Source organism: Molothrus ater, chromosome 6, assembly GCF_012460135.2.
Source record: "Molothrus ater isolate BHLD 08-10-18 breed brown headed cowbird chromosome 6, BPBGC_Mater_1.1, whole genome shotgun sequence".
NCBI lineage: Eukaryota > Metazoa > Chordata > Aves > Passeriformes > Icteridae > Molothrus > Molothrus ater.
In genome coordinates, this window is record NC_050483.2 from 59440658 (window position 1) to 59468563 (window position 27906).

The 27906-nt window shown below is 39.8% G+C and overlaps 1 protein-coding gene across 1 annotated transcript; it reads left to right on the forward strand.

The window, feature by feature from the left end:
- Nucleotides 1-175: 175 nt before the first annotated feature.
- Nucleotides 176-26745, forward strand: WDHD1 (WD repeat and HMG-box DNA binding protein 1). Its single transcript, XM_036385019.1, has 25 exons — nt 176-252; nt 1211-1322; nt 3312-3463; nt 5431-5542; nt 6078-6128; nt 7223-7318; nt 8745-8837; nt 9736-9842; nt 10802-10937; nt 11093-11285; nt 11455-11645; nt 12253-12437; nt 14252-14493; nt 14982-15119; nt 16077-16233; nt 17891-18005; nt 19287-19418; nt 19892-20115; nt 21688-21818; nt 22453-22512; nt 23320-23363; nt 23499-23657; nt 24044-24183; nt 25151-25286; nt 25851-26745. Exons 1-25 carry the CDS (start codon nt 176-178, stop codon nt 26049-26051), a joined length of 3384 nt encoding a protein of 1127 aa, XP_036240912.1. The 3' UTR covers nt 26052-26745.
- The last annotated feature ends 1161 nt before the right edge of the window (nt 26746-27906 follow it).

Consider the following 27906-nt stretch of genomic DNA (forward strand, 5'->3'; position numbering starts at 1 on the left):
CACAGTGTCCTCATCTCCCATCCTGTGTCCCCATCCCCGCAGGTGGTTGAACGGGTGGGTGTCCCAGCAGCTCTCACCTTGTCCCCCCATCTGATGCTCTTCCCAAGTGTTTCCCTTTAACTGATGTTATTTCTCCTCTTTTTTCCTCTCCGTGAGCAGACAGGTGGGAGCAGAGATGCCATCAAAGCAGAAGCCAATGCGGTACGGGCACACCGAGGGACACACCGATGTCTGCTTCGATGACACCGGCAGGTAACAGCCCCGTTCCAGAGCCCAGAGAGGGCTGGGCTTGTTCCTGTCTGATGCTTTCCCAGCAGTTTGGTGTTAGGAAAAATTTCCTCTCTAAAAGAGTGGTCAGGCATTGGCACAGCTGCCAGGGCAGTGGTGGAGTCCCCATCCCTGGGGGGATTTAAAAGCTGTGTGGATGTGGCACTTGGGGACATGGATTGGTGGTGACCTCGGCAGTACTGGGGGAGTGATTGGACTCGATCTTAGAGGGCTTTTTCAATCTGAATGATTCTGTAAGTTTCTATATCAGCCACTGCTGTGTGAGATACTGGGATGGATTTATGGCCTGGCATGGTTCAAGAAATCCTTTGGGTTTTGCCTGTGCTGACAACTGGCTGTGTGCCATATTTAGGTGCTCTGATTTTAGAAGTGATTGATTTATAACTTAAATGTAAAGCATATATATATATATCCCCATGTGTACATATATATAGTAAGTATTATATATTTAAAAACTCTAGATGCACATTTTATGAGAGTGACTTCATATATTTTAGCAGAAATCAGTGTAGTGTGGGAGTAAATACGTTTATGTATGCACTAAGAAATTAAAAATATAGTTGAAGGAATGCAATATTGGGATTGCTATATTTTCATCTCTTCCTTGTGCTAGTTCTTGAATGTATAAATACAAACTATATATTTAGTATTACCTTTTTATAGACTAAAAAGTAAACTAAAAAAAAAACCCAAGCCCTCTCAAAACAATCCTAGAGGATCCATTTTATATATACTGGTTATGGTTAAAGTTCATATTATTTTATTCCTTTCTTAAGTTCATTACCATTGCAAAGACAGTTCATTAGAGATGGTCTGGTAACAATCCCTTGAAACCACAAAAAGCCTCATTAGGCCTTCCAACCAAATGCTTCAGAAAGGATGCAGATTCCTGGATGTTAACAAATCCTGTGTGTTTCCACAGCTGCATTGTGACTTGTGGCAGTGATGGAGATGTTAGGATTTGGGAAAACCTGGATGATGATGATCCAAAGTCCATTAATGTGGGAGAAAAGGCCTACTCATGTGCTCTAAAGGTAGGGTTGTTAACACAGCTCCTCACAGTCGTGGATCTTCCTCCAGATTCTGGATCTTCCTCCAGACTGTGGATCTGCCAGCTCAGGGATGCTGCCTCTGTGGGTAACAATAAACAGGAATTACCTCTGACAATTCATTCTACCCCATACACAGCTGTAAAGGAATGATAACTTACACTAACTTGTGTAATGCTTTGTTCACTCCTCTTCCTTCACATTCAGTCATATTAATTTCTGACTTTGATCTCCTTTCTTAGAAACAAACCCAGCAGATTAAGCTAATTATACAGTGAACTTTTTAGGCTGTTTCAGTGTTTTCTCACCATGTGAGTTGCAAGAATTTTCCCAGCATAGGATGTGATCATCAAGTATTAGGAAGAAAGCCAAGAGGTTGTTTTATGTGGGCCTGTGTTAAAGTCCAAGGAATTATAATCTGTATTAATCAAAACTTGCTTTCACAAAGTGAATAATGGTTTGGTAACACTTTTTTTAACAATTGGTTGATGTTTCACTCTCAAAATTGTTGTTTGGCCTAAAGATGCCTCTGACCTGGTGTCCCTGAAGTGAGGATTTATATAACAGAAAATAATTATTTTTACTAAGCACATTCATGAGAATGTGAGAATTGTGACATTGTTTCCTTCATGTCCAATTTTTTTTATATTACATTAATCATAGTGGGTCTAAAATATTGTCTTTGTGGCAATTTTAGAAGAGAAGACTTCCAGAAGTCTACATCACTTCTACAAGTGTTGTGTATTTAACCTGGCAGTGATAAAGAGAAATTTTAAGATAGTTTTTTAACTACTTGTGATTTAATAGAGAAGTATGAAAGAGGAAATAAATGAGTATTAACATATTTGTATTGCATTGTAAGAATCATCATTTGAAGTCTTATTCAGAATTACTGCCTTAATTGAATCCTCTTTCTTATGTCCTTTTTAATATACCTCATGTATCCCTCAATACCTGTAAAATCTATTTTCATCATTGATATTTAGGGTATTTTTCTGTAGATTTCCCTCACATTAATTATTGTTTCACAAACCAACCACATTTCTTGAATGGGTTCTCTTAGCAAATCAGTGGCAGAGCCAGAAATTGCTAAATCTGTTAAAGAAGAGATGAGGAAAAATCTTGGAAAAAATTGACAAAGGTGCTCCTAGTTTTGAGGGATGTTTTATTTTTAAGCAGTGGGAGACTTAAATGTCAGGAAATCCTTCTTCAAAAATTACCCATCATTAATGAAATGCCATGAGGGGCTGTTCTGAGATGTTGATGTAATCTAGATAATAAATCTAGTCTCTTATTTTTTTAGGTCATTCAGTACTGACTGCTGCTTCCTTTACCTTCAGGATTTTTACTATAATTTTATACACCTCAACAAAAAACCCCAACTGCAATACTGCCTCCTCCCAAAAAAATACACACAATAAAAAAGAAAAGAAGGCATTTCTTTATATTAATTCTAAAGTTTTATTGCTGTGTACAACTGAGGAATAGGGTTGTCACTCAGAGAGGTATTATTTTCCAAGAATGGGATAATTATTTTGTTTAGCACTTTATAAAATCTGGATTAATTTTTAGTAAGCATCTGCCTTCTGTTTTCTGCAAAGAACTGAGCTATAGTTCATGAACTTCTCATCTTCCCCTGGTGGAATTTAACTGAGAATTCCAGTCCAAGGGTGCCCTCTCCTGATGCTGCAGCAGATCTAAATATCATGCAAGTTAGTTTGGTTAAAGTGATTATTTATTAAAGTTACTATGGTTGTCTATTTTTTTGGGTGGAAAAAATATAAGTTAAAGAGTATTTCTTGTAGTACTCTTACTGTCAGACATTTTTGAAATGAATGAAGAATGAATAAATGAATGAAATTAATAAATAAATGAATAATTTGACAAAATATTTGGGACATCAGAGTAGGATTTTTGTCTCTGTGGCATAAATGTGTTTTCAGTGACAGATTTTGTGGCTGATTTTGTTGTCAGAATGGAAGGCTGATCACAGCAGTCTCCAACAACACTGTCCAGATCCACACATTTCCTGAGGGAGCTCCAGATGGGATCCTCACTCGTTTCACCATGCCTGTCAACCACGTCACCTTTAGTCCTGATGGCACCAAAGTTGCTGCTGGCTCCAGGTAATGTGTGAGGAAAAGCACTGAATCTGGAAATTTCCTCACAGGCTGGTTGTTACCCACGAGGTCATGAATCCACAAACCTCTGAGGGCTGGAAAATTCCTTCAGGGGGGTGGAGGGGAAGAAAGGAATGAAGAGGAGTTTAGGAAACAATGCTCTGGGAGATACTTGATCCACCACATAGTTTTATATGGGAGTCTGGTGTTGTGAAATAGTTTCTTTTCTTTAGGAGCCTTGAGTGTTTTCAGCTCTCAGTCTGAAGGACAAGTGTTCACCCTTGTGGGTGTCTCCTCTCAGAGAGGGTTTTGTCACTGGGAGCTGAGGATGATGTCCCAGCTGCTCAGGATCATGGAGCTGCAGATGAATGTGCACATCTAAAAGTTAGATTGGTTCTGATTTGTGTGAGAGCTTTGAGTCATTCTCTGGCATAAGCATCACTGATCTGCCAAATGATAACAGATGACACTTTCAAGACTTGCCTGAGGGGAATTTAATATGTAGTTTAGTTCTTTTCTTAGGGCAGCATGTGTGCTTTTACAGAACATACTCTAGTCTTTTAACAGAGGAAGCAAATAGCCAACAGGCAATGGGTTTTTTGTTTGGTTGGGTTTTTGGTTTTTTTTTTTTTTCATGTATTTAAGGCTCAGGTGATTCTTAATTGGATTTGGTGAACTCTTTGGGCAGTCACAGCTAATTCAAACTGCCTGCTTGCCTCTCTTCTGGAATTTTGCTCCACAGGGGAGATGGCAGAGATCAGCTTCCTGACTCCTCTAAGTGTGAATTGAACCAGAAAAGCATTTTAGATGAACGTGCTGGACTGTGAACTCTGGCAGCAGCTCCAGCAAAACTGGGAGGGAAGCTGGGCAGTAACCACTGTAATCTCCAAATCTGACAGGGATCATGGCTTTGGGCCCTCTGCCAGTGCTTGTTTCTGAGAGAACAGCTCTGCCCCAGGATCCAGCTTTGATTAGAGAGATTAGGCAGGCAGCAAACTCTTTGCTGTTTCTAAAACTTTTATAACCCCCCAGAACTCCTGCAGCCTGGCTGGGGCTCCCACATTTTTAGGAAAAAGAGCTCACAAGACTGTCAGGCCACCCCTCAGTGAGGTCTTTGTGTCATACTAAAGGAGAATGGTGAAAGCCATGAAATGTGGGAGTGCAGCTGAGAAGAATTGCTTTTATTTGTCCCAGATTTCTCCATTTTTACATGAAATCTTCAAACTTCAGTTGTATATAAATTTAACATCCAACTGGCTGCCAAAGTTCTCATGAAGTACATGAAAAAGGTTAAAAGTAATGGTTAACCCTATAGAATTAGGTCTTAAAATGAAATTTCTGAGGGTATTGCAATGAGGTTTCAGAGGGAGTGATACTGGAAGTTTATCACAGGAGCTCTTTGTCTTAGGAGTTAGGATTGATATTTTGATTAACCAGCAGCATTGGCTGCAATTTTGGAAGAAGGAATGAAACTGTTAAAATTCTCCTATTGTATCTGATACACTAAATAGTCTTAGAAATCCTGTTAAAAAATCACACAAAATAAACTACTTGCACCATTTTATTTTTAAAAGCCACTTGGCCAAATAATTCTATTAATGAATATTGGTCCCACTCAGTAGATAGTTCTTGTTAAATCATCAGCTCTCTGATATCTGAGCAGATATTTTTATTAGGTCATGTAGAATATTATATTGAAGAGATACATGGTCTGTGTGTGTGTAATATATTTTTCAAAAAACAACCATATTTTATGAATTTTGATATGAACAAAAATAATTTTCTGCTAAAACCAGTCTGGCCTGACTCCTATTGTAACAATCCTCAAGATTCTCATTTTCCATTACATCATATATTGTTGAGAGCTGTAGTTTCCCCAAAAGATATTTAATGCCCTATTTTTATTGCCATAAAACCATAGTTTGTCATTGTTAATAGCAATGTTAACAATTTTATGTCATTGTGATCTGCAGTGACTTCATGATCAAAGTTGTGGAGGTGACTGATAGCAGCAAGCAGAAAACATTCCGAGGACACGATGCTCCTGTTTTAAGCCTTTCTTTTGACCCCAAGGATGTTTACCTGGTAAAAATAAACTTTTCTTATTTGCTTTCTGCTTTGAATCTCATTTTCCTTGGGGGGGGAAAATTAGATTTTTTTTTTACCAAGAAAAACCAACCAATGGCTGGGCAGATGAGACAATTTCATTTCATCTGACCTTGCTGGTGATGGAGTCTGTCACAACTTGTTGCCTCCCAGGAGAACTCAGTCTTTGCTTTACTAATCAGTTACTGTCTGTGTTCTTCTGGAATCTAATTTAGAGGAGAAAAGGTGCCTCACTAAAGATATGTAATATTAATTTTGAGCCTCTTTTGCAAATAAATTGCTCACTTGAAGTGTGAGAGTTTGTAATTACAGCAGCTTGGAACTAAGTACAGCTCCAAGATGACAGCATTGGAAATTTTTAAATCTTAAAGTGGTTTAAATAGAGAGGTTTTCTTCTTAAAGCTGTCTGTGTATCCTGTGTGTGTGGCATTGGTTATAGGGATTTTTCAATTCTGTAGCATTAATTTCTCCATGTCTTTAATTATTAATTTGTTTACTCCATTCTCTCACCAAGGCCTCGGCGAGCTGTGATGGTTCTGTCAGAGTCTGGAGCATTGCAGATCAGGTAAAGGCTGCCCTTTCCACATGAAATCTTTCCTAAGCAATCCAGGATTTCACAGACAGCAAGAAGAGCTGGACTGAAATAACCCTCCTGGAGTAGGATTTTCCTTTTGGGGATGAAATCTAGCTACACTTCACAGAATACTTCTATCTGCTTCTGGGAGAAATTCCAAAACCTGATTATGAAATGTTGCCTGGGTAGCTGTGTTTTGTTCTTCCTGCCTGTGAAATCCCTGATTCCTTCTGTTCATCTCTCCTAATTGGCCAACACTGTAAGTGCCAAGGACAAAATGAGGATAGCAACTGACATCAGAATCCTCATTTCAGAATTTCAGCACTGAGGAATTTTGATTATAATAAACAATTTATTAACTGTAGTAAACACATTTAGCCTCTGCTCTTAGAACTCTAAGGAACTTAGGTGAAGGCTTTAATAAGGCAGTTCTGCATATGGATATGGAATTAGTTTTGCTAAATGCCACTGACTGGAATAAGAATCCTGTGGAATTATTCCTGTAAGTGCAGTTGAAAATATCCCCCCCACACTTGTGGCTTGCTACTTTTTTATGACACGAGCACAGTTGTGTGAAATCTCATGTTCCAGACTGACAGTGGCTGCCTTCTGGGGAAATTACATTGAGAATGTTCCAGGGTTGGGGCAGTTTGATGCATGAATCTAGGCTGGGATTTGAGATTACAGCCATTTATTCTTTCTACAGCTGGGACCATATTCAGGCTGTGCTGTGTCACCTTGCTGCAGTTTATCTGGGTTTGACAAATGCTTTTTGGCCACATTTCTCTATAATCTAAGAATAGATGGGCTCATTTGTTCTGTACTTGGTTAAAAATACATGTTCTGTGATCTTATTTCTGTTACAAGTAGTTTTATTGTCATTAAAATAGTTTCAGGGCTACATTGACAAATTATTTTTAAGGCAGTATGTACTACTGTATTTTTATGAAAGAGATTATTTCAGTTCAGATCTATTTATTCCTTTTGGTTTTTTTTTTTCCCTCACCAGTTTCCTTTAAGAATTTGTCCTAACCAGCAGATTTTTTCTTTGCTAAAAAGCTTATTTTTTTAAATTTTGTTTTCAGACATGCACAACAAGCTGGCTGCTGCTGCAGAAATGCAATGATGTGATAAATGCTAAATCAATCTGCAGGCTTGCCTGGCAACCTGGCACTGGCAAGGTAAGTGACATTCTTTTATCACATCTTAATCCTTCTTTTGCCTCTGGTAGAATTCAATCTGGGCAAGCCCAAATTGTACCTCCTAGGAGTAAAGAAAATATTTGGGGTGAAGTTCACTTTTAGGAAACATAAAAAGCTGGAAATGGCTCCTTGTTTAAGCTCCAGACTGAGTTTGGCAGGAGTTCAGCTGTCATCCCTAACCAGCATTAAACAGTCTTGGTGTGCTTGAATAGGAAGGAACATTGTACACGAGGGAAGTAATCAAATTGTTCACAACAGAGCATCACAGGAGTCCTGTCCTTCTCTGCTTTGAGTCAATTTTCCTCTAGTCAGTAAATATTTCCTCAGTAAGTTGCTCCCTTTCTTTTCACCTGAAGATCAGAGTTGCAGCCAGGTGGGGTCGGTGTCTTCTCCCAGGTCACAAACATCAGGACAAGAGGAAAGGGCCTCAGTTTGCATCAGGGGAGGTTTAGGTTGGATATTAGGGAAAATTTCCTCACCAAAAGGGTTGTCAGACATGGCACAGCTGCCCAGGGCAGTGGTGGAGTGCCCATCCCTGGAGGGATTGAAAAGCTGTGTGGATGTGGCACCTGGGGACAGGGGTTAGTGGTGAAGATGACACTGTCAGGTTAATGGTTGGACTTGATCACCTTAGAGGGTTTTTCCAACCTAAGTGGAAAAGATTCCATGATTCTTCAAAATCATGGTAAAGATTCCATGATTCTTCAAAATCCCTGGCTGCTATGACAGTGTTATGTATCAATTTTCCATGGAAGAGTGAATGTCACCCTCAGTACAAATTGTTTCAATATCCATATTGCAGAAAACCAAATACTTTCCATTTTTTAATTCTTCACACACACATGTATTCAAAATGTAAGCAGTTGTCTTGCTTCTCTTACAAAGCAAATTGTTGGAATCCTAACAAAAACAGATCCTAAAGAAATAACCAGCCAGTAAAATCAATGTAGTTTGATGGAAAATGAAATGAGCTAGTTTAGGAATCAGCTATTCAAATCAGATTAATTGAGAAATTGTAACCTGATCAAAAGGAGTTTGGGGAGGGAGGGTAAAGAATCACCTAAACCTTGTGCTCAGGGCATTGAAAACTTATGTGTGTGTGCATGTCATGTTTTGATAAATAAGAACCTATAACCTTATGGTGCAGTTTTCTGCCAGAAGGAAATTAAGATTACAGTAAAAACAGGCATGTTTTGCTCTGTTGCCTGTGGAAAGCATTAAAGAACCTTGTAATTTAAATTACTTCAGCTTGCTCTCTCAGTTGGCATGGCTGGGATGTTAGAAAGCTGTTAAATCCTGAGGCAGTCACATCTGTGAGGCTCCTGAATGAGGGAAATGTGCTGCTTGAGTGTTCTGTTTGACAGGTAACTTGTTCTAAATGGTGTAATATTTTTCCTTTGAGCAGCTGCTGGCAGTTCCTGTAGATAAAGTTGTTGAACTGTTCAGAAGAGAGACCTGGGATAGTCAATTTGATCTGTCAGATGCCTCCATCACACAGGTAGGTGCAGAAACCAGGGGCTTGTTAAATACTCTGTAATTTAAATGTTATTCTGCAAGAAGTTGCTTTCTGCACAGTACCTCTCCCTGGCCACCTTCTCTTGGTAATTATTTTTCACGTTTTCTGTTTAATTTCTGATCCTGTTGCTTTCTGTTGCAAAACAGGGCAGAGATGCTGAATGGTGTCAAACACCTCCATGTGATTCCTCTCCTTCATTTATAGTAACCCACCAGGTCTCTAAAGTCTCCTGGTGACTCACCCACTGCAGCTGAAGAGCATCTGTTTCCACAAATTGCTCTAAATACAGAGCTTTTTAGAGAAAATGTCAGGAGTATTATTTCTGTATGGAGCAGAGATGTCAGTTGTTCATTTTCTATTTTATTGAGCTAAAATTTAGTAGACCTGACTGTGCCACCTTCTTTCTTTTGGCCTCACTGTGTACTTGGGAATTTTTGGGTTGAAGAGCACCACCTTCTAGTGTTATTAAGATGCAGAACACACAGCCTTGGATTTTAATTTATGGGACTGTATGAAGTTCAAAATAAAGCAATGTTTAGTGCTGAGTTTGCAAAATACACTCTGCTTGTTTCTGCATGTCTAGAATTGGGTTTTGTTTGGCCTCATGGCACTGTTTAATGACAGAAGATGCATATTCTGAAACAAAAATAGGTGTGCTATCTTAAAGAGTGGTTTTTTTAAGCAACTCTTTTTATAATAGTTTTTAAAGAAAAAGAGTTACTTAACCCCATCCCATATACAGGAGGCTGAATATAGTCTGCTAAAGATGATTATTCATCTTTTTATTCCAGAATATCTGTTTGTTTTAAGCTCCAGAATAGGAATGCTGTGCATGCATTGGTTACTTTTTATTATAATTTGTTTTATATTTTTTCCTTAGCCCTTGAATGTTGTGGTCTGGTCTCCTTGTGGGCAGTTCCTGGCAGCTGGAAGTGTGGATGGGAATTTAGTGGTGTGGAATGTGGAAACCCAGCAGTGCATAGAGAGGTATTCAGTGTTGTTCCATAAATCCCCAAATTCATCTCTTTTTCTCAAAATAGAATTTTTTTGTCTTTTCTGTAAAACTTTTTTTGTGCAAATGTAGAACTCTGCCTCTTGAAAAACTCTGAGATTTTCAGGGTTTTCTGCTTTAACCTGTCAGGCACCTTAGGGAGGGACTTGAATGAGAATTTTGTTCAAATCCCAGAATCTTTCTTTTTGTGTATATCTGTTACTATTTTTGAAACTGATGATTGATTAAACAATAGCTTTGATAGAAACAAATTTTCCTCTCATCCCAGACCCCAGTAACAAGTTTTCTAGAGGGAAAGGGAAACATAGCTCAGTCAGTCAGCCATCCTCACCTGTAGGCCAAAAAGGACAGACTGGCAAACGCAATTTGGTTAATTAAAGCTCTTAAAAAACCCTAAATATCCCCTCAATTAAAATCAAAGGTATTATTCAATTAGGTAGAGAAGAAGAGAATTATCTGGATATTCTGTGTAAGAAACATGATTGTAACTCTCTATGTTAAGAATTATTGACAGATTATGTAAATAATTAATGGGATGATTTTTGTAAGCGTTAAGTGTGGAAAAGATAGAGGATTAATTTATCAGTTTATTCAAGAGAAACAAATAATGTTTTTTCTGTAACTGAATGGTTCTGGAATAAATAAGTGCTGAGGAGTTCCTTTGTCTTCTAAATGTGTATCAGGAAGCTGTTGTTTTAAGGATATGATTCTGATTGATTTTTAAACCTTAAATTATTTTCTTCATAGAAAAGGAAGACTTGCTCTATTTTTATAGCAGCTGTTTACTCTGAAGTTGGCCTATTAATTATCTTATTATGTGTAATATCACTTTCTTGTACTAAATAAAAATTACCTCTTTTTGCAATAACTCTTGGAGGGGAAGGCTCTGCCCTGAGGAGCTTACTAAAATCCATTATTTTCATGTTCTTTGTAGGATGAAGCATGAGAAAAAATACTCAATTTGTGGACTGGCATGGCACCCTAAATATAAGCAAATTGCTTACACAGACAATGAAGGAAATCTGGGGCTGTTGGAAAACATTGGTGATGTAGAGAAGCCAAATGACAAGGTGCTCAGTGCCAATGACTTCTTGAATTAATGTCATTATTTGGGTTATGTGGACCACTTTGTTTTGTGCTTTACAAGTTCCCTCTTGTGTGTTAATTTATTTCTTGAGCTGCATGTCCAAAGGAAGTTCTGTGCTGATGGCTAATCTGGTTGTAGGTTGCCAGTGCAGTGGCCAAAGACTACAACGATCTGTTTGATGGAGATGATGATGATTATTTAAATGGGGATGTGATTGAACCACCTTCTTCCCCAAAAACTGGAGATCATGAGGATGATGCTGATGACCTTATGCAGCCCCCAGGCCATGTGAGACGGGCAGTAATTGATGATGATGATGATAATTCACTAGGTACACAATGAACTGATTTTCCAGAGCTCTTTTACTGGGATGATCTTTTAGCATCCTCTACTCAGATATATTTTGCTTTGTTTTTCCAGAGAAATCTTGACTGTTTTAAAATTTTTAACCTGTATTCTATCATAATACTGTGTGTGAGATTTTTTTTTTTTTCTTCTAGATATTGGGTTGATAAAAGCTAGTTCTGGTCTTCTTGAGAAGGAGGATGATGGTGATGATCAGACTGGTGGCTTTTCAGCTTTGCCACCATCATCTACACAACAGCCTTTCTATGATGGGCCAATGCCAACCCCCAAGCAAAAGCCCTTCCAGTCTGGCTCCACTCCTGTGCATCTGATGCATCGATTCATGGTAAATTTGTGTGGTTGTTTAGATTTAGATGCTGGTTATTTAGATTTAAAGTATTAATTTTGTGTTTAATATTGTCCATTTCATGTCATGTTTTAATCTAGTCCAATAATTTTTAATACTTTACTGTGTGAAGCTAAATAATGGAAAGTAGCTTTGTTTTCATGCAAGGACTGCATAATGTTTTGGTTTACATTTCAGTTGCTTTAGAAATAAATACTTTGCTTTGAGATAAAATCAAGCTATGCAGTTTGTACCTGTGCTATTCAATTTCAAAATTCCTTTTAAGTCAGAACTATGGATATTTTTGTGCTGTTAAGACCTGTATGTTAATCATTCACTATTTCTTTCTATCTGCAAGTTCTTTACACTTAATTTGGTGGGGAGAAAGATGGCTGAGCAGTGAGGGTGAAACTACTTTCTGCCTAATTCAGCTGTTTTAGGAACCACAAGTCCTGATTTCACAGGTCTCCAATCTTTCTCCAACCTGCCACCCACTCTGGTTCCAGATAAAATAATTACAACAGGCTGGTTTAGGGCAGTGTATCTGGTGGATTTAGGACATTTGATTTGATGGGTTCCTTTGGCTTTGTGTGGTTCCTTCTGCCAGGTGTGGAATTCGGTTGGAATCATTCGCTGCTACAATGACGAGCAGGACAATGCCATAGACATCGAGTTCCACGACACCTCTGTGCACCATGCCACTCACCTCCCCAACTCCCTGGGCCACACCATGGCTGACCTGTCCACTGAAGCCATCCTGCTGGCCTGTGAGAGCACAGAGGAGCTTGCAAGGTAAGTCATGGTCTTGCTCTGCAAAACCCATAATAGGGAGCTGCTTTTATCTTGTTTCAGGTATTTCGGCTTTTGTTTTTGGCTTCTGTCGATTCTGAGCTTTTTGGGTTTTGATCATGCTTTTTATTTATGGGTGTCTTGGTTTGAAAAGACAGGTGTCTGCTAAGGAAGGCAGGAGCCTTCCTTGAAATGGAAAATGCAAACTCCCTCCCTCTGAATTATTATAATTTTGAAATCACAAAGGCTCTCACGTAAAGATATGGGAGCAGGAATAACAGTTCTTTACTAGGAAAACTAAAAATACAAATGCAATAGTACAAACAAACAAACAAACAAAAACAAACAAAAAAAACAAGCCAAAAATAAAAAATACACTGAGAGAGTCAGAAGAGGACCTGACCCCCCTGTGTGTCAGGGGGGTGGCACAGCCCCATCCCATGGGGGCTCAGCCCTCCTGCAGTGCCAGCTGTGGCTCTGCTGGAGCAGGGATCCTGCACAAGGGGGGAGTTTTCCTCTGCAGCTCCAGGGGCTGCTGGAGATGGGCCTGGGCTCCCTCTGGCCATGCAGGGCAGCAGAAGCTGCTCCTCTGGCAATGCACTGGGCAAAGGCTGCTGTGCTGTCCCAAAGCTCAGATTGGATCCAGGTAGGAATGCTTGGCTCCTCCCCTGGGCGGAGCATCTCCCCATGGGATGATGGGTTGGATCAGCCCTGCAGGGACACTCAGTGGCCATGGACAGCAGAGATCTCCTGCAGGGAGGATTGGCTGTGGAGAGATAAAGGAAAAACTGCCCCAAGAACAGCAGAGAACTGCCCCAGCTCTGACACATGGACATGGAATACACAACCAGCTAAACCTGAGACAATGGAACCACTCTAGAGGAAGATTTTTGCTTCCACCTACTTGGAGACTTCAAGAGTATTGAAAAATGTAATTTGTTTCTTAAGAATTTCTTCTTAATTCCTTTTTCAAGTGTATGTATACTGGAAACTTCACACAGTGCAGACTCAAAGGAAATTGTAAACATGAACAATAATTTTTCAGTCTGCTCAGACCAAAGATCAGTCATAAGGGTTCAGCTATTTCTTTTCACTCTGTTGCTAAGGAGATTTTTGGAGATACCCATAAGAATTTCAAGTGTGAAGAAGACAAGTTTATGAAACCACAGAAAACTACAGAAAGATTTAAGCAGCTGGGCCAGCTAAACTCTCTTCTTGCATTTAAGAACAATTTCAACAGTATTTTATTGTTGGTTTCTCTGGAAATATCTTGAAGAAAGAGCTTTTTTCTTATTTTCACATATACAGCCTTGTGATAAGTTGAAAAGCATCCTTTAAAAGTATTATCTGTTATCTGTTGTCTCATTTTGAAAGTGTCAGTGTTTTCCTCAGTGGAAATGGGTAACCTCTCAAAAGGCATGGTGTCTGTGGATTGGTCGTAGGCAGTTTTCAATTATTAAGAACTGAAGTTTCTAATATTTTTTCCCTTTGAAAGACAGCATAACATGACTGACTTCTAATGAGGGCTGACATTCAGGGTGCCAAGGAGGACATTTACCTACTTCCATCTAAAAAATCTCTTCTCAGACCTTTCAGCTCTCTCTGCTTCACACTTTAGAGACTTTAAAGCTACAGTGCTGGAGGTCAAGCTGGCTCCTCAGTAAGAGCAACACCTTTGCAAATGACCACCTGAAATTTGTAGTGCCACCTGTAGTTCCATCAAAGATCTCTGACAAAAATTAATTATACTGGTGTATTTTCAGATATTGTATGTACTTCATGTTGAGATGTTTGTTGGTTCTTTGTCTCTGCCTTAGCAAGCTCCACTGCATCCATTTTGGCTCCTGGGATGCCAACAAGGAGTGGACAGTGGATATGCCAAAGGATGAAGACATTGAGGCCATCTGTCTAGGTCAGGGCTGGGCTGCCTGTGCCACCAGTGCCCTGCTGGTCCGTGTGTTCACAGCTGGAGGAGTCCAGAAGGAGATCTTCAGTCTCCCAGGCCCAGTGGTGTCCATGGCAGGACATGGAGAGCAGCTGATGCTTGTTTATCACAGAGGTAGTTTTCTCTCTTTTGTCTTTTTTTGAACTGGGATTGTTTTCAATCTTCACCTCTCACTGGCTTCACACACTGGTTAATTTGTTTGTAATCACCAGAGAGTGTTTTCTTCTTCTTTTCTTCGTGGTGTTTGTCCTTTTCCTCTTCTGGTTGATGCTTTTACAAGCACATCCATCACAACCCACAGACCTGTGACTTCTGACAGCAGAGCCTGTGTTTGATATTGGGATGCTGAGATTAAACTCTGGGGAACGGGAGAATTTTGCAACAGTGAAATTAATAAATTAAATTTGGGTTTCAGATGTGCCAGAAGGAATTACTGCAGGAAATTAAGGAAGTTGTTGTTATGCACATCTTGTGTGTCCAAAATATCAAATAACTTGTGTGTCTGACAGTGCTATTCATGCATTAGAATTAATTTTTGATTCAAAACTAATTTAGCCAATTCTTCTGTTTTCTAACACAATCATTGAACAACTTCTTCCTAGGTACTGGGTTTGATGGGGACCAGTGCCTTGGGGTACAGCTGATGGAGCTAGGAATGAAGAAAAGACAAATTTTGCATGGAGACCCTGTTTCTCTGACAAGGAAATCCTATTTGGTGTGGGTTGGATTCTCTGCAGAAGGTATGAAACACCTGCATGAGAGAAATACTGACACTGCTGGGGGGATTACAGGAAAGCTGGAGAGAGACTTTGGACAAGACAGGGAGAAATGGCTTCAAACTTCCAGGGGTTTTGGGAAGGAATTCTTCCCTGTGAGAGTGGGCAGCCCTGGAACAGGGTGCCCAGAGCAGCTGGGGCTGCCCCTGGATCCCTGGAAGTGCCCAAGGCCAGGCTGGGTGGGGCTGGGAGCAGCCTGGAATGGTGGAAGGTGTCCCTGCCATGGCAGGGGGTGGAACAAGATGTTTTTTAACATCCCTTCCAACCCAAACCATCCTGTTATTTTATGGACAAGTTTGGCTAATTAATGCCCTTTCAGTAATGTAGATCTTAGGAATTGGACTTTTTCTTCCAATCTCCTCAACAACAAAATTCTGCTTTTCTATTCTTTCAATATATTTGTCAGAAATCTTTAATATTTTCCCATTCAAATGTTATCAGAACTTGTTCTCCTGATTGCTTTTCCTGCTCAAGAAGGAAAAGAATTTTTCTTTTTGAGTCTATTTTAACAGAGTCTATTTTCTTTTTCAAAAGAAATAGTCTGTTAATACACCATAAGAGCACCCCAACCCCCTAAAGTTGGTAGCTTGGGAGGACGTCTTATAATAAACATAAAAAGTAATTGTATAAGAGCTGATTTCCTTTGGGAATCTGCCCAAGCAGTACAAATAAATTCGATTTCTCCATAAAATGTTTTCATTTTGAACCTGTCAGTTGACCAGCAGTGGTGCTGGCTGACAGAAGGTGGCGCATCTCTCCGAGGAAACTGCCTTTGCCAAACTGATGGCTGCTGTGCTGGGGAGAGAGCATGTCTATCTGAAATATGTAAACCATCATTTCCCAGCTGTAGCCACCACTCCCACCTGGCTGGGCTGTAATTTGCTGCCTGTCAGAGGAAATTCTCTCCTTTGTCCCAAACAGGCACCCCCTGTTACGTGGATTCCGAGGGAATCGTGCGGATGCTGAACCGAGGGCTTGGCAACACCTGGATTCCAGTGTGCAACACCAGAGAGCATTGCAAAGGGAAATATGATCACTATTGGGTCGTTGGTATCCATGAAAATCCCCAGCAGCTCAGGTTAGATAATTCATGCTTTGTTTGTCTTGGTTTTCAATCCTAGAGAATCCTTTTCAATCCCTCTTTACAAAACTGCAAACTTCAGCTGGTGCTGAAACAGGTGCCTGGGAAATATTCACAGCAAATGGTAACTCCCCAAGTGGAATTCTGCATGGAGGATTCTTTATTAAACTGGCTTTGAGTAACTCAGTAGAGTTTTCTAATTTGTGACTGATGATTTGGCTCAGAGGTGTGTGTGCACTTTATTGACACATTCATAAAACTGCATTTTGCTAGAGAAACTTTCTGAAGTTAGGGTGGCTGTTAGAAATCTACTTCTGCTTTTGATGGCTTTGGTTGTTTTTTCTTTTTTTTTCCCAAGTTTTTGGGGTTCTTGGTATCTTTTCCCCCCCAAAATGTTTTCCCCTTTTTTGACTTTGAAAATAATCCAATCCTATAACTCATCTACATCATCAGACACAGATAAATCAGAGCTGTCTGTTATTACATTAATATTTAAACTGTGGCCTTGAAGAACAATTTTGGATGTGAAATTGCTCAAATATTTAGCTGAAAGCTAACCATTTCTTTATGAAATGTTATACTGGTGTGTCTACATAACTGTTTCTCTTTAGTGTGACATGTATGCTGGACATTTTGTTGTTAAGCTTTATTTGTAGCAGTTTTTATTCAGTGGTCTGTGTCCTTTTCCTACCAGGGCAGAACCCATCAGCTCACATATTTTACTGAAATTTAGACTCTTACTTTACTAATTACAGGCAATTGTAGAGTTTGGTGGGAGACTGAGTTTTATTTAAATTTATGTGGCATTCTTCATAATACTCTGCTTTTTTGGAATAAGGGAAATAATTTGATACCTCTGGTAAAATGTCACTTCCCTGCCTGTTTCTCCCTCCAAATCATTATGTTGGCCTCCAGAAAATTCACCTAAAATGTGCAGGTCACATCACATTGATAAGATGGTCAACTGTGAGTCTCTCATGCTGAGTTTTTCCTTCTACTCCAGGGAAGAGGGTGCTGCTCTCTGAATTGTTAAGAACATTTTACCCAAAGCCAGCAGCATAATGAAGATAAGGAGGGGGAGGGTTGTTGTAGAAACACCACATGCCTTAATTAAGAGATAGCCAGAACACTGATGCTTCCTGTTCTTTTTTTTTCAAGTCTCTGGAACAGCAGCTTAGAAACCCAGATGTTTTGGTCAATGCTGCATTGGTGCTGCAGGAAACACAGCTCTTCCCCAGTCAATGGTTTGCTTAAGTGATTGTTACCAGAAATTACTCCTTTAAATATAATGAAGCAATAAGTCTGTCCCTTCAGTTGTTCAGTGGTTTCTGATTTTAATGTATTGCATTTACTCTTTGTAGCAGCTGTTAGATCAAACATTCTGTGAGATCAAGATCAGAGTGTGTTATGTGCCACATTTGGAGTTTAAAGTGTGAACAAGAGCAGCGTGTGCCTTGCTGCTTTTTAACACTTTTCTTGCTTGCCATGTAAAGATAACCCTTTTTCATGCAATCTTACACATTGCTGTATTTAAGCCAGTCATTTAATTGCTACTTTCCAAAGGACAAATGCTCTTGAAGTATCTTGCTGCTTAGGAGCTGCTTTGGATGTGGAACATGTGCTGAGCGTGGCTGTGTTTTGGTTTTGTGCACAGGTGCATCCCCTGTAAAGGAGCCCGCTTCCCTCCCACCCTGCCACGACCTGCTGTAGCAATCCTGCCTTTTAAACTTCCCTATTGTCAAGTGGAAACAGAGAAGGGACAGATGGAGGTAAGGAATGGTGTGGAGTCCACAGCTGGGAGGCTCAGGTGTCCCTGGAGTGGGAATTAAACAAGAGGAACAGTGCAAACCCTGAGGAAAACACGTGGCCAAGGGGGTGATTTGGGTTCAGTGTTTTGTGGAGCTTCTCTGGTTTGGTTCACAGCTGCTCCTAGAAGAGCACAAAACAAAACTGGCAGAGTTGGTGCAATGTTGTATTTACACATGATTTGTTTCTGACCACTGAAGTCTTTCTCACTTTTGTTTTTTTAGTGGGTTGGGATACCAGATTTGGGGATTCCAATCAAGATGCCCTTGATTATGTCTGGGTTTTACTATGTTAGGCACAACAAAATTTCTGAAAGATGTACTAAGAATCCAAATTCATAATCACTGAAAACACAGGTCTTCTGGCTTGGCTTATTTAGAGGCTGGTTGGAGCAAGATGTGCCTGTGGACAGCTTCTAGAAAAAGAACTGGTTTTATTCTTCATCTTTTATTGGTTTAAGTATTTTTAATTTGTGATGCACAAAAGAGAAATGAACATAAAATTCTAGCCTCAGCCTTTGAACAGTTGAATGCTATTTGAAATGTACTCTCTTTGATAGAAGTGTAGATAAAAAGTTTCAATAGTAAACACACTGTCATTTTTAATGAATTCTCTTTCATTTGTTTAAGTGTTTTGTTTTTTATCTGATAGTTTGCCCTTCCTCCCTCTACCCAAAATAATGGGATGAGAATGCCAGGAACTGTTGATTTGGCTTGAGGGAATATGTGTAGGTAAATAAAAGTTATTCTAATACATCTGATGAAAACATACTGGTTTTGAATAAGTTTATAATCATTTTGAACAAGGCTAGCCTGGTCTAATAGCCATATTTGCATTATAGTTTTTATTTGTGTCTCTCAGGTAAACTCATAAGTTTACTGAGTTATTCTGGAACACTTCCAGCTTGCTGTGGGACAGCAGATAAAATAACTTGTTCTAGAATTGTCTATCCTGATAGTATGTTGGTGAACATGTAGGTTTCATCCTGCTGCAAGCCTGTAATAGAAATGGAATTCAAAATATATGGCAACTGTTTGGATCAGTTTGTGTAGGTGTGGTTGTTCTCCATCTTTTCCTTGGTAGCAATGACTTGAAGGAGAATTGTCTGCCCCTCACCCTCATTATCAGAGGAAAGGAATGTTTGAGAATAAGTGGATAAAATCCATTGTAAATTATTAGGCATTATGTTATGGACTGTTTTTTCCCCTCTGAATTCCAACACTCATCCTTCTCCCTTTTTTCAGGAGCAGTACTGGCGTTCTGTTTTATTTCACAGCCACATGGATTACTTGTCAAAAAACGGATATGAATTTGATGAAAATGCTAAAAATCAGGCAGTGAAAGAACAGCAGGAACTTCTAATGAAGCTGTTTGCTGTAAGTACAAATACATAACAGAAAGAATCCCTAAGATTTATCCCTGAGACTGGAGGTGCTAAGGGCCAGGTTGGACAGGGCTTGGAGCAACCTGGGATAGTGGAAGGTGTCCCTGCTCATGGCAGGGGGTGGAATGAGATGAGCTTTAAGGTTCCTTTAAACCCAAACCATTTTATAATTCTGTAATTTATTTGTAGATGGCATCTGATGTAAATGCTGATGTGATTCCTGTTATTAGGAGTCTGGCTGGTGATTGGCAATCCAGCTGGTTCAGACTCAGGTAGAAATTGGGCTGCAGTGTGAAGGGTGGGGGGAAGAAGGAAATAACAGAACTTTTCTTTGATCTGTAGCTCATGATCATTGGTGTCTTATCTTTATTCATTCACTCCCCCAAGCCCATGATATGCTGCTCCTGGAGTGTTGAGGGCTTGTGGAGTTGAGGTGTGTGACTCCCCACGCTCCTTCTCTTGCAGCTCTCCTGTAAGCTGGAGCGCGAGTCCCGCTGCGTGGAGCTGGCTGGGCTCATGACCCACAGCGTGCTGAATCTGGCCATCAAATACGCCTCCCGCTCCCGCAGGCTCAACCTGGCCCAGCTCCTCAGTGAGGTGGCTGTGGAAAAAGCCTCAGAGCTGGCAGCAGCACGGGAGGATGAGGAGGAGGAGGAGGAGGAGGATTTCCGAAAGCGCCCAAGCGCTGGGTAAGATGAATTTCCATAGCTAAAAACTGGGATGGGTTTTGCTGCTCTGTTAAGGCTTTGATGCATTTCTGTGGCCCACAGTTTGCAGGGTATTTGTGGGTGAAGGGACAGCTCGAGTTGCTCTGCTTGGAAATGATACTTGTGGAATGGCACATCCTTGTTGGTGTCCTGTGAGGGTTCATTGGTCCCAGGACACCAGCACAGAGGGAAATATCTCCCCTCCTCACCTCCCATGTGCTGTGTCCAGCAGCCTCAGAGCCAAAGCAGGCTCAATGCTAAGTTGCTCTGACTGGAATTTTCTCTTCCCACATTTCCCTACCTATGGTTGACTCCCACCTATTTTTTTTTCCCCTCTTTGTCTCTGTTTCTCAATCTCGATTCATTCCACACCTGTCTTAAAATCCTATCTTTCTCCACCCATCCCTTTTTTTCAATATCCCATCTCAGTTTATTTTATGTAGTCCTATTCCCTCCTAACTAATCCCAGCTCTTCAAAGCTATGGAACATGTTACAGGTTGGCTTTGCATTCTTTTTCTCTCTGTGCTATCAATCTTTCCTACCTACATCTGCTTTGTATAACATGATGAGGCAAAAGGTGTGTATTTGTGTTTTGGTAGTTTTTTTTTTAATTGTTATGGGGTTGCTTTTTAACACATTTAAATGTACAATAATAATAATATATATTTATATTAATTTATGTAATATTGTTGAAAGCAATGTCTCCCTATAGCAATTTTGTGTATGAAGTTTGAGACTTATTTAAGCAAAAGGAAGTGATAAGTGCCTGAACTTATCTGTAGCCTTTCCCTTATTCTTCTGTGTTAAACTGCACAGTCAAAACTAATTTCTAAATATTCTGGCTTGTTCTTCTGGATCCCGTGTGGAAGCTTTAATCCCATGTCTGCAACTTCAACCACTCTGAGGGCTAAAATCCATCACAAACACTATGTTGTTCCTAGTGCCAGAGTAATCTAATACTGATTGTTTTGGTTGAAAGAAATGGGCCTTTTGTTTATGTATATTATACAGATTTTGGTAATTGGCAGATTTTAGGAGGAAAATGCAAGAATTGTACATCCTACTATATTGGGAATTTAGAGAATAATCAGATTAAATGTTCAAACTTGATGCCTTCAGTATGAAATTATATATCCATGTTATATATACACACACATATATATTATAAATATCCATCCATACATATATATGCACACACATATATATGTATATATATAAAAATACATATATACAGTATATATGAGTATACTGTGTGTATATTCATGGGTGCAGAAAAAGTAACCTGATGATACTGGAGGTATATGTGTTTGTATGGAGATTAGAGAAAATCTTTAATATTTGCATTTATATTTGTTGCAAAGTGTTCTGGCAGTAAAGTTATGGAGTGGTTAATGAATCTTTAATCATCACAGTTTAATCAAGGTATAATGCACATAAATGCCAAATGTTATTGTCCTTATAGCCTAAATTAGGTAAATGAGCTTGCTATCTGTTGTTTCAGTTTTCCTTCTGACTTGGTGACCATTTCCTTTCTGCTGAATTCCTTCCTTTAGTTCCAGCAGCTCTGCCACCAAGTGGGGGCAGCTGCCAGGCAGGAATGTTCAGGAGGACCAAGAAGTGGAAGAAGAAGAAGAAACTGATGCCTGTGAGGAAGCAGAAGAAACCCCAGAAGTGCATAAAGAGAGTAAGAAAAATATATTCTCTGAATAGACTGGGAGTTGTCCAGAGAGCTTTTGCAGACTTAATAAGGAATTAAGTGGCTCCATATTCCAGCCTATTCCAGTGCCTGCAGTCACTGCAGAGAAACAAGTTCACTGTGTGTCATCTGCTGTGTCACAGCTGTGTGTGCTTTGTGCTCAGTATCCATTAGAGGGGCCCTGGGGGATTTTTTTCTGTTGCTTGATTTTATTCCTAAAGGACTGGCTCACCTTCTAATCAGTTACTTTGATTTCAGCTCCAGTCTTGCAGGAGGTAGATTGATAGATGAGTAGTTTGAGCACACTTTAAGAAATAAGCTTAAGGTTTAAGAAATAAATTTACAACTCTAAATCAAGGCAGAGGTGACAGATGGTTTTGTAAAAGTGTTTGTACTCTCTGATAATTTTACTGTAATCATGGAATCACAGAATGGTTTGGGTTGGAAGGGACGTTAAAGATCATCCAGTTGCAGCCCTGCTGCCAAGGGCAGGGACACCTCCCACTAGACCAGGTTGCTGAAGCCCCATCCTTCCTTACTTGTCTGTTTGGTTTGATTTTTAAAAAGAATTTATGCTACAGTATTTTATTGTATTTAAATATGTTCTCCTTTCCTTTTTCAGAAGAGCCAAATGGTTTCTCCAAAGGTGTCACTTCAGCAGAGGTGACTACTCCAAAGCCTGGTGAGTAAATAATTTATTCCAGGATAAAAGGATGACATCTTTGTCATTCTTCACAAATCTGCTCCTGTTTTTTATCCTTTATTCTCCCATTACTACTTAAATTTAGTGCATAACAGTGTTGTCAAATGGTAAATTCACAGAATCATGGGATGGCTTAGATGGAAGGGACCTTAAAGCTCACCTCATTCCACCCCCCTGCCCTGGACAGGGACACCTTCCACTATCCCAGGCTGCTCCAAGCCCTGTCCAACCTGGTCTGCTCACACAGATTGTGTTTAAGAGGTTCCCTATTCCTGTCCTCACCACCTAATGGTGTTCACAACACTGTTCTGATTGCCTCAGCTGTGCCAAATGCTGAATCAGGGCCTGCCTGGCTGTGCCATGAAGGCTTTCTTTGGGACAAGTGACAAATGAGAACAGTGATCAATGGGTTTGCTTCACTATCCACAGGCACATTTATTACTTGCAAGGCAGAGTGAGAAATCCTGAGCTAGAGCTGTGAGTGTGGGCAGGCAGGGGCAGAATGTGACCTCCAGCAACCTGCCAACCCTTGAGCAAGAATAATAGGAGTGGAAACGGATTTGGGAGTGGAGGAAGTACTGGGTCTTCCTCTGGGTTTGTATTTTAAGCTGTTGGTCCTGTGTGGCATTTCTGATAACTAAGAATAGTTGAGCATGTACAGCATAACCTTCACAGGGTTATTAAAGTGTCTTTCTACTCATCTAAAATGTGCACATTGCCTCAAAGATTTGGATATATGTGTGAGTGCACACATTTTTACATTCTTTTTCCTCTCCTCTGAAACAGCTCTGGTTGCATCCAGCAGCAGAGGACGAGTGAATCCATTTAAGGTAAGAATTTTGCAGCTTCGATTGTGATGCTCTGAAAACCACAACAGATTCTGTCTGGAGTTTCCAATATAATAGATACCTTGGAGGGGAACATGACAGAAAATAAATAAAACACTTATTTCTTTGTTTTGCTAGGTGTCATCCAGCAAAAAGGAGCCAGTGGTCCCCTCAGGAAATGTTTTAGACAATATGACCAAGTACTCAAAGAAAACGTCTTCATCTGGCAGTCGAGCTGCAGACAAGCAGAACCCTCCAGTTATAAAGCCTCTGACTCCCAAACCCAAGACCAAGCAGGTAATGTTTGTAGTCTTTCTTGCATCATTTCAGTGAGGAAAGAACAAAAAAATTGAATTTTACCAGCTTTTATCAAGTATGAAACCCTGTGAGTAAAGCAGCTTAGATGGCAGAATTCATTTAAGCATAGTGCAAAGATTATGACAGTACATAAAACAGCAGGAAAAAAATCAATTTTAGTAATTAGTTTCTGTACTGAGCCTTGTGCTTTTGTTTTAAATAATGTAAACATCTGCTGGGCTGAAATTGGATGGACTAGATACTCTATTAATGCAAGTGATTATTATGTCTTTAGGAAAGGCTTGGGGTTTCTTAGGCTACATGGTACATGTTGTCTAAGAGTGAGACGATTTTACTTTTTTCTTTCTTATTCTCCATTTCTGTAGGCTTCAGCAGCTTCCTTCTTCCAGCCTCGCACACCTGCAACTAATCCTGGTGAAAAAACAGTGGAAGAAAGAGAAGAAAAAGCAGGAAATGAGTCCCAAGCAGCCAAAGTCACTGCACAGGAAAACACTGAAAACAGAAGGTGAGAGACACTTGCATCTCAGTGCCATATTCCAATTTTGATAGAAATGCAAGTTCCAAAATCTGTTTTATTTCCTGGAGGTGTTGGACTTGCCAAAGAAATACAACATGAAGATCAAAGTTTAGCTCACAAGTTGTCACATTCATGAACCCACTTGAAAACTGTGGGAGGGAATAATAAATGAGCAGTTCAAAATATAATTTTGGGGCTGTAAGAAACAATTTTTGCCTTGATACTGCTTGTAATGACCTTTGATAAATGAAACTGTGCTGCTGTGACAGTCCCAAGCATAGGAAATAGTGGAAATTTCAACAGCTCTAGAAAATCACAAAGTCTCAAAGCTAAGGGTCTTATGTGAAAGATTAAAAGCTTTATTTTGGTGAGTTTTTTTTAAAGAGAAGGTCCACAAAATCTTCAGTCACCTGAGGAGCTCATATCTGCCTAGCTGAGGCTCTCATCTGTCCTGTTCCTGGGAAGCAGATGCATTTCCTAACAACCCCAATCCCCATGAAACCTGCATTATTACAATCATGTTTCATTTAGTCTTCATTTAGCTGAGGAAGATGAAGGTAATTATTACTCATTTGGACTGGCATTCTTTCAGTTAACCTTTACAGATGATGTTCTACAACAAGTGGCAAGGAGAGCTGTGAGAAATGAATGTGCCCTGTTTTTAGCTTGATGGGACCCTGTCAGAAAGGAAGAGAACCATTATGCTTTGTCTTTCTAAAAATGTTAATCTCCATATATATATATATATCACAGCTTTAATAAAAATGCTTGACTTAATCTTGCCTTGTCAGCATGTTCTCAGAGCATCCTGCAGTGGGAAAGAGGAAGCTGCTGCCCTGAGAGGTCTTCTGAGAGCAAAAATACCCACTTAGGTGCTGCTCAGAAACGTTGTTTTGAGAGGATGTGGTTTTCCTCTAATCTTCTTAACCAGACAATTTTTGTGTGCTTGCTTTAGACCAAAGACAGGTTTCCAGATGTGGCTAGAAGAGAACAGAGCAAACATTTTGACAGATAATCCTGATCTGAATGAAGCAGAAGTAATAAAAGAAGGAATGAGTCGATTTAGAATGCTGACATCAGAGGAAAGGATGGTAAGAAAACATTCTCTAATTCTGTGGGTTTGATAATTTTTTTTCTCTCCAGTGAAGCCCTGGGTTATTTTCTGTTAGGAATTTTTTCTGGAATCCATCTTTATGGATTTCAATTTTGAATTGTGCCATGATCTATGACATACAATTTATGAAAATATAAACTGAATTTTAAGCAATATCAAAAAGCAGCTTTTCCATAGTGAGGCTTGTGAGAGCAATGTAATCAATGAACAAATAACAAAAGGAATGAGTTCAAAGTCACATAGCCAGGCTTAATTCACTGGGGATTAAATTTGTTCTCATTTAACTTGTTGGGTCTTTTGGGTTTCTCATTTCTCCAGAAAGGCAATTAAGAGCTTCAATTTCATATACAGTCTCAAAGGAAGTCCAGTTTTGAAGGAGAATGTTGTTAGAAGAAAGGAAAGTGAGGAAATAGTTCCTTACTTAATCCCTATTAGTTCTTCACAGGAATTATTTCAGTAGCTGAAAATCAGAGTGATAATGTGTATAAAACAAAGTGGTGAGTTTTGTGACTAATTTGTAGTTTTCTGTTCTCCTTCAAAGGTGTGGACTGAGAAAGCAAGAGGAGGAAGGGTCAATGACTCAGCAGAAGACAAAAAGAGGAAGCGTCCCCCAGCTGAGGAAGATGAAGTGAAGAAGAGCCAGGAGCAGAAATCTGAGGACACAAATGTATCCAAAAAATCCAAGCCTTTAGATCCATCCACAAACAACAGATTGTCAGCTTTTGCCTTCAAGCAGAGCTAGATGAAGTGGTGCCTTCTCAGTGTCTGTGTTCTGAAAGAATTCATGGAAGAAATTCCTCTGTGTTGAGGGGTTGGCTGCCATGCTTGAAGAGCACTGGCAAAAAGAGTGCCTGGCTCCAAATAGTCTGTTAGAAAGTGGTTTATTATCAATTTTTGAGAGGAGTGTTGAATCCCCTCCCACAGTCTTTGACAAGTTCCTGCTCATGGGCCTGCTCCCTGGCAGCACACCCTGAGCAGAGCTGTGTGGCTGTGGCACCCTCTGTGCCTTCATACCAGTGATATTGGGTGCTAAATCAGATTAATCCTTCTGGAGAGGGTGAACTACATCCAAAATCTGCCCTGTGGTTTTAGAGAGGCAAAATAATGGCTTCCCTACCACCTCTGCTGCCTTGAGAGTAAAACACTCCAGGAAATGGGTGTGAGGGGGAGAAAGCTGAACACCAGCAACGTGTTCAGCTGCATCTTCAACACCTCTAGCATTGGCAGAGCCTGATATGGGCAGGGATAGAAAACCAGAGCAGAAACTGAGTTAGGAAGGTCAGGTGTGCAAAGCCAAACCATTCCAGACTGTGCAAAGGTGCTTTCCTAATTGCTGCCTCAGCAGGATCCAGAAACTGCTCAGAACCTGGGATGTTTCTAACATTTATGTCTGTAATGTTTGTCTCTTTAAATAAAATGGCTGTTTCTTTGTTTAAGGTGGTAGAGTCTTCTTTGCAGTTGTAATTAAATTAAACAGATTTCTACCAACCAGCCCTAAGGCAGTCAGTTGGTTTTACCCTGCTCTGGAGACAGAGCACTATGTCTAATAAATGTATTTGCAGCAAACTCAAAATTTGAAATGTTTTCTAAGATCAGTTAAAATAATGTAACTTTTTAGCACAACAGCTGAGACTCAAGACTTCTCAAAATCATTTTTTTGCACAGCCTTTCATTGTTTTCTTTTTTCCTTGCTCTTCATACTGGCACAGGGTGCCCAGGGCAGCTGGGGCTGCCCCTGAATCCCTGGCAGTGTCCAAGGCCAGGCTGGACAGGGCTTGGAGCAGCCTGGGACAGTGGAAGGTGTCCCTGCCCATGGAAGGGGATGGGAAATGGATGAGTTTAAGGTTTCTTCCCACCCAAACTACTGTGATTATTACTGAAAATACATCAGTGTTACTGAAAATACATCAGTTGGACTTGATGATCTTGAAGACCTTTTACAACCTTAACAATTCTTTGGTTCTATTAAAGGCAGGAGACTTTCAATTCAAAATACACTTTAAACCTTGAAATCTATGGATTGAAGATTGAATGAGATTTCACTACAAACCATTAATTTTTACCATAAGAAGTGTTTTATTAGACTATTTTAGCAATGGATGTAGGTAATTTTGGAGAAAACAAAAAGAAGAGGGTTGTGTTGTCAACCAGAGATGAGAAATGCAAACAGAAAATCCTGAAGACCTGACAACTTCAATACTTCTGTCATTCACAGTTCTTATCTATCAATTCACAATTTATTTGTTTAAGTTGATGGTAGACAGCAAGTAATATTTAACATAAATAATAATTTTTGCACTGACATAACGCAGGAAGCATTCTAATTTTTCTGCATTCTTTGGGAAGAAATTATTGTATCAGAGACTGGGATTTCTTTTTAGCTAGTAAAGCCTATTTGGGTGTAATGTGGAAAAAAATGGGATTGCAGTGGTAAGGAAAACATCCTGATGAAAAATCACTGGGCTTGGTGAACTGAAATGTTTTCTTTCTCCTAGACTTGGTTGTTCTGAGGATGACTTGAGCACCTTGAGTGTGGTGCAGGGAGATTTTCCAGGTAATTCTTGCCATCCATGTTTGGGCTGCCTGTCCAGAGCCCT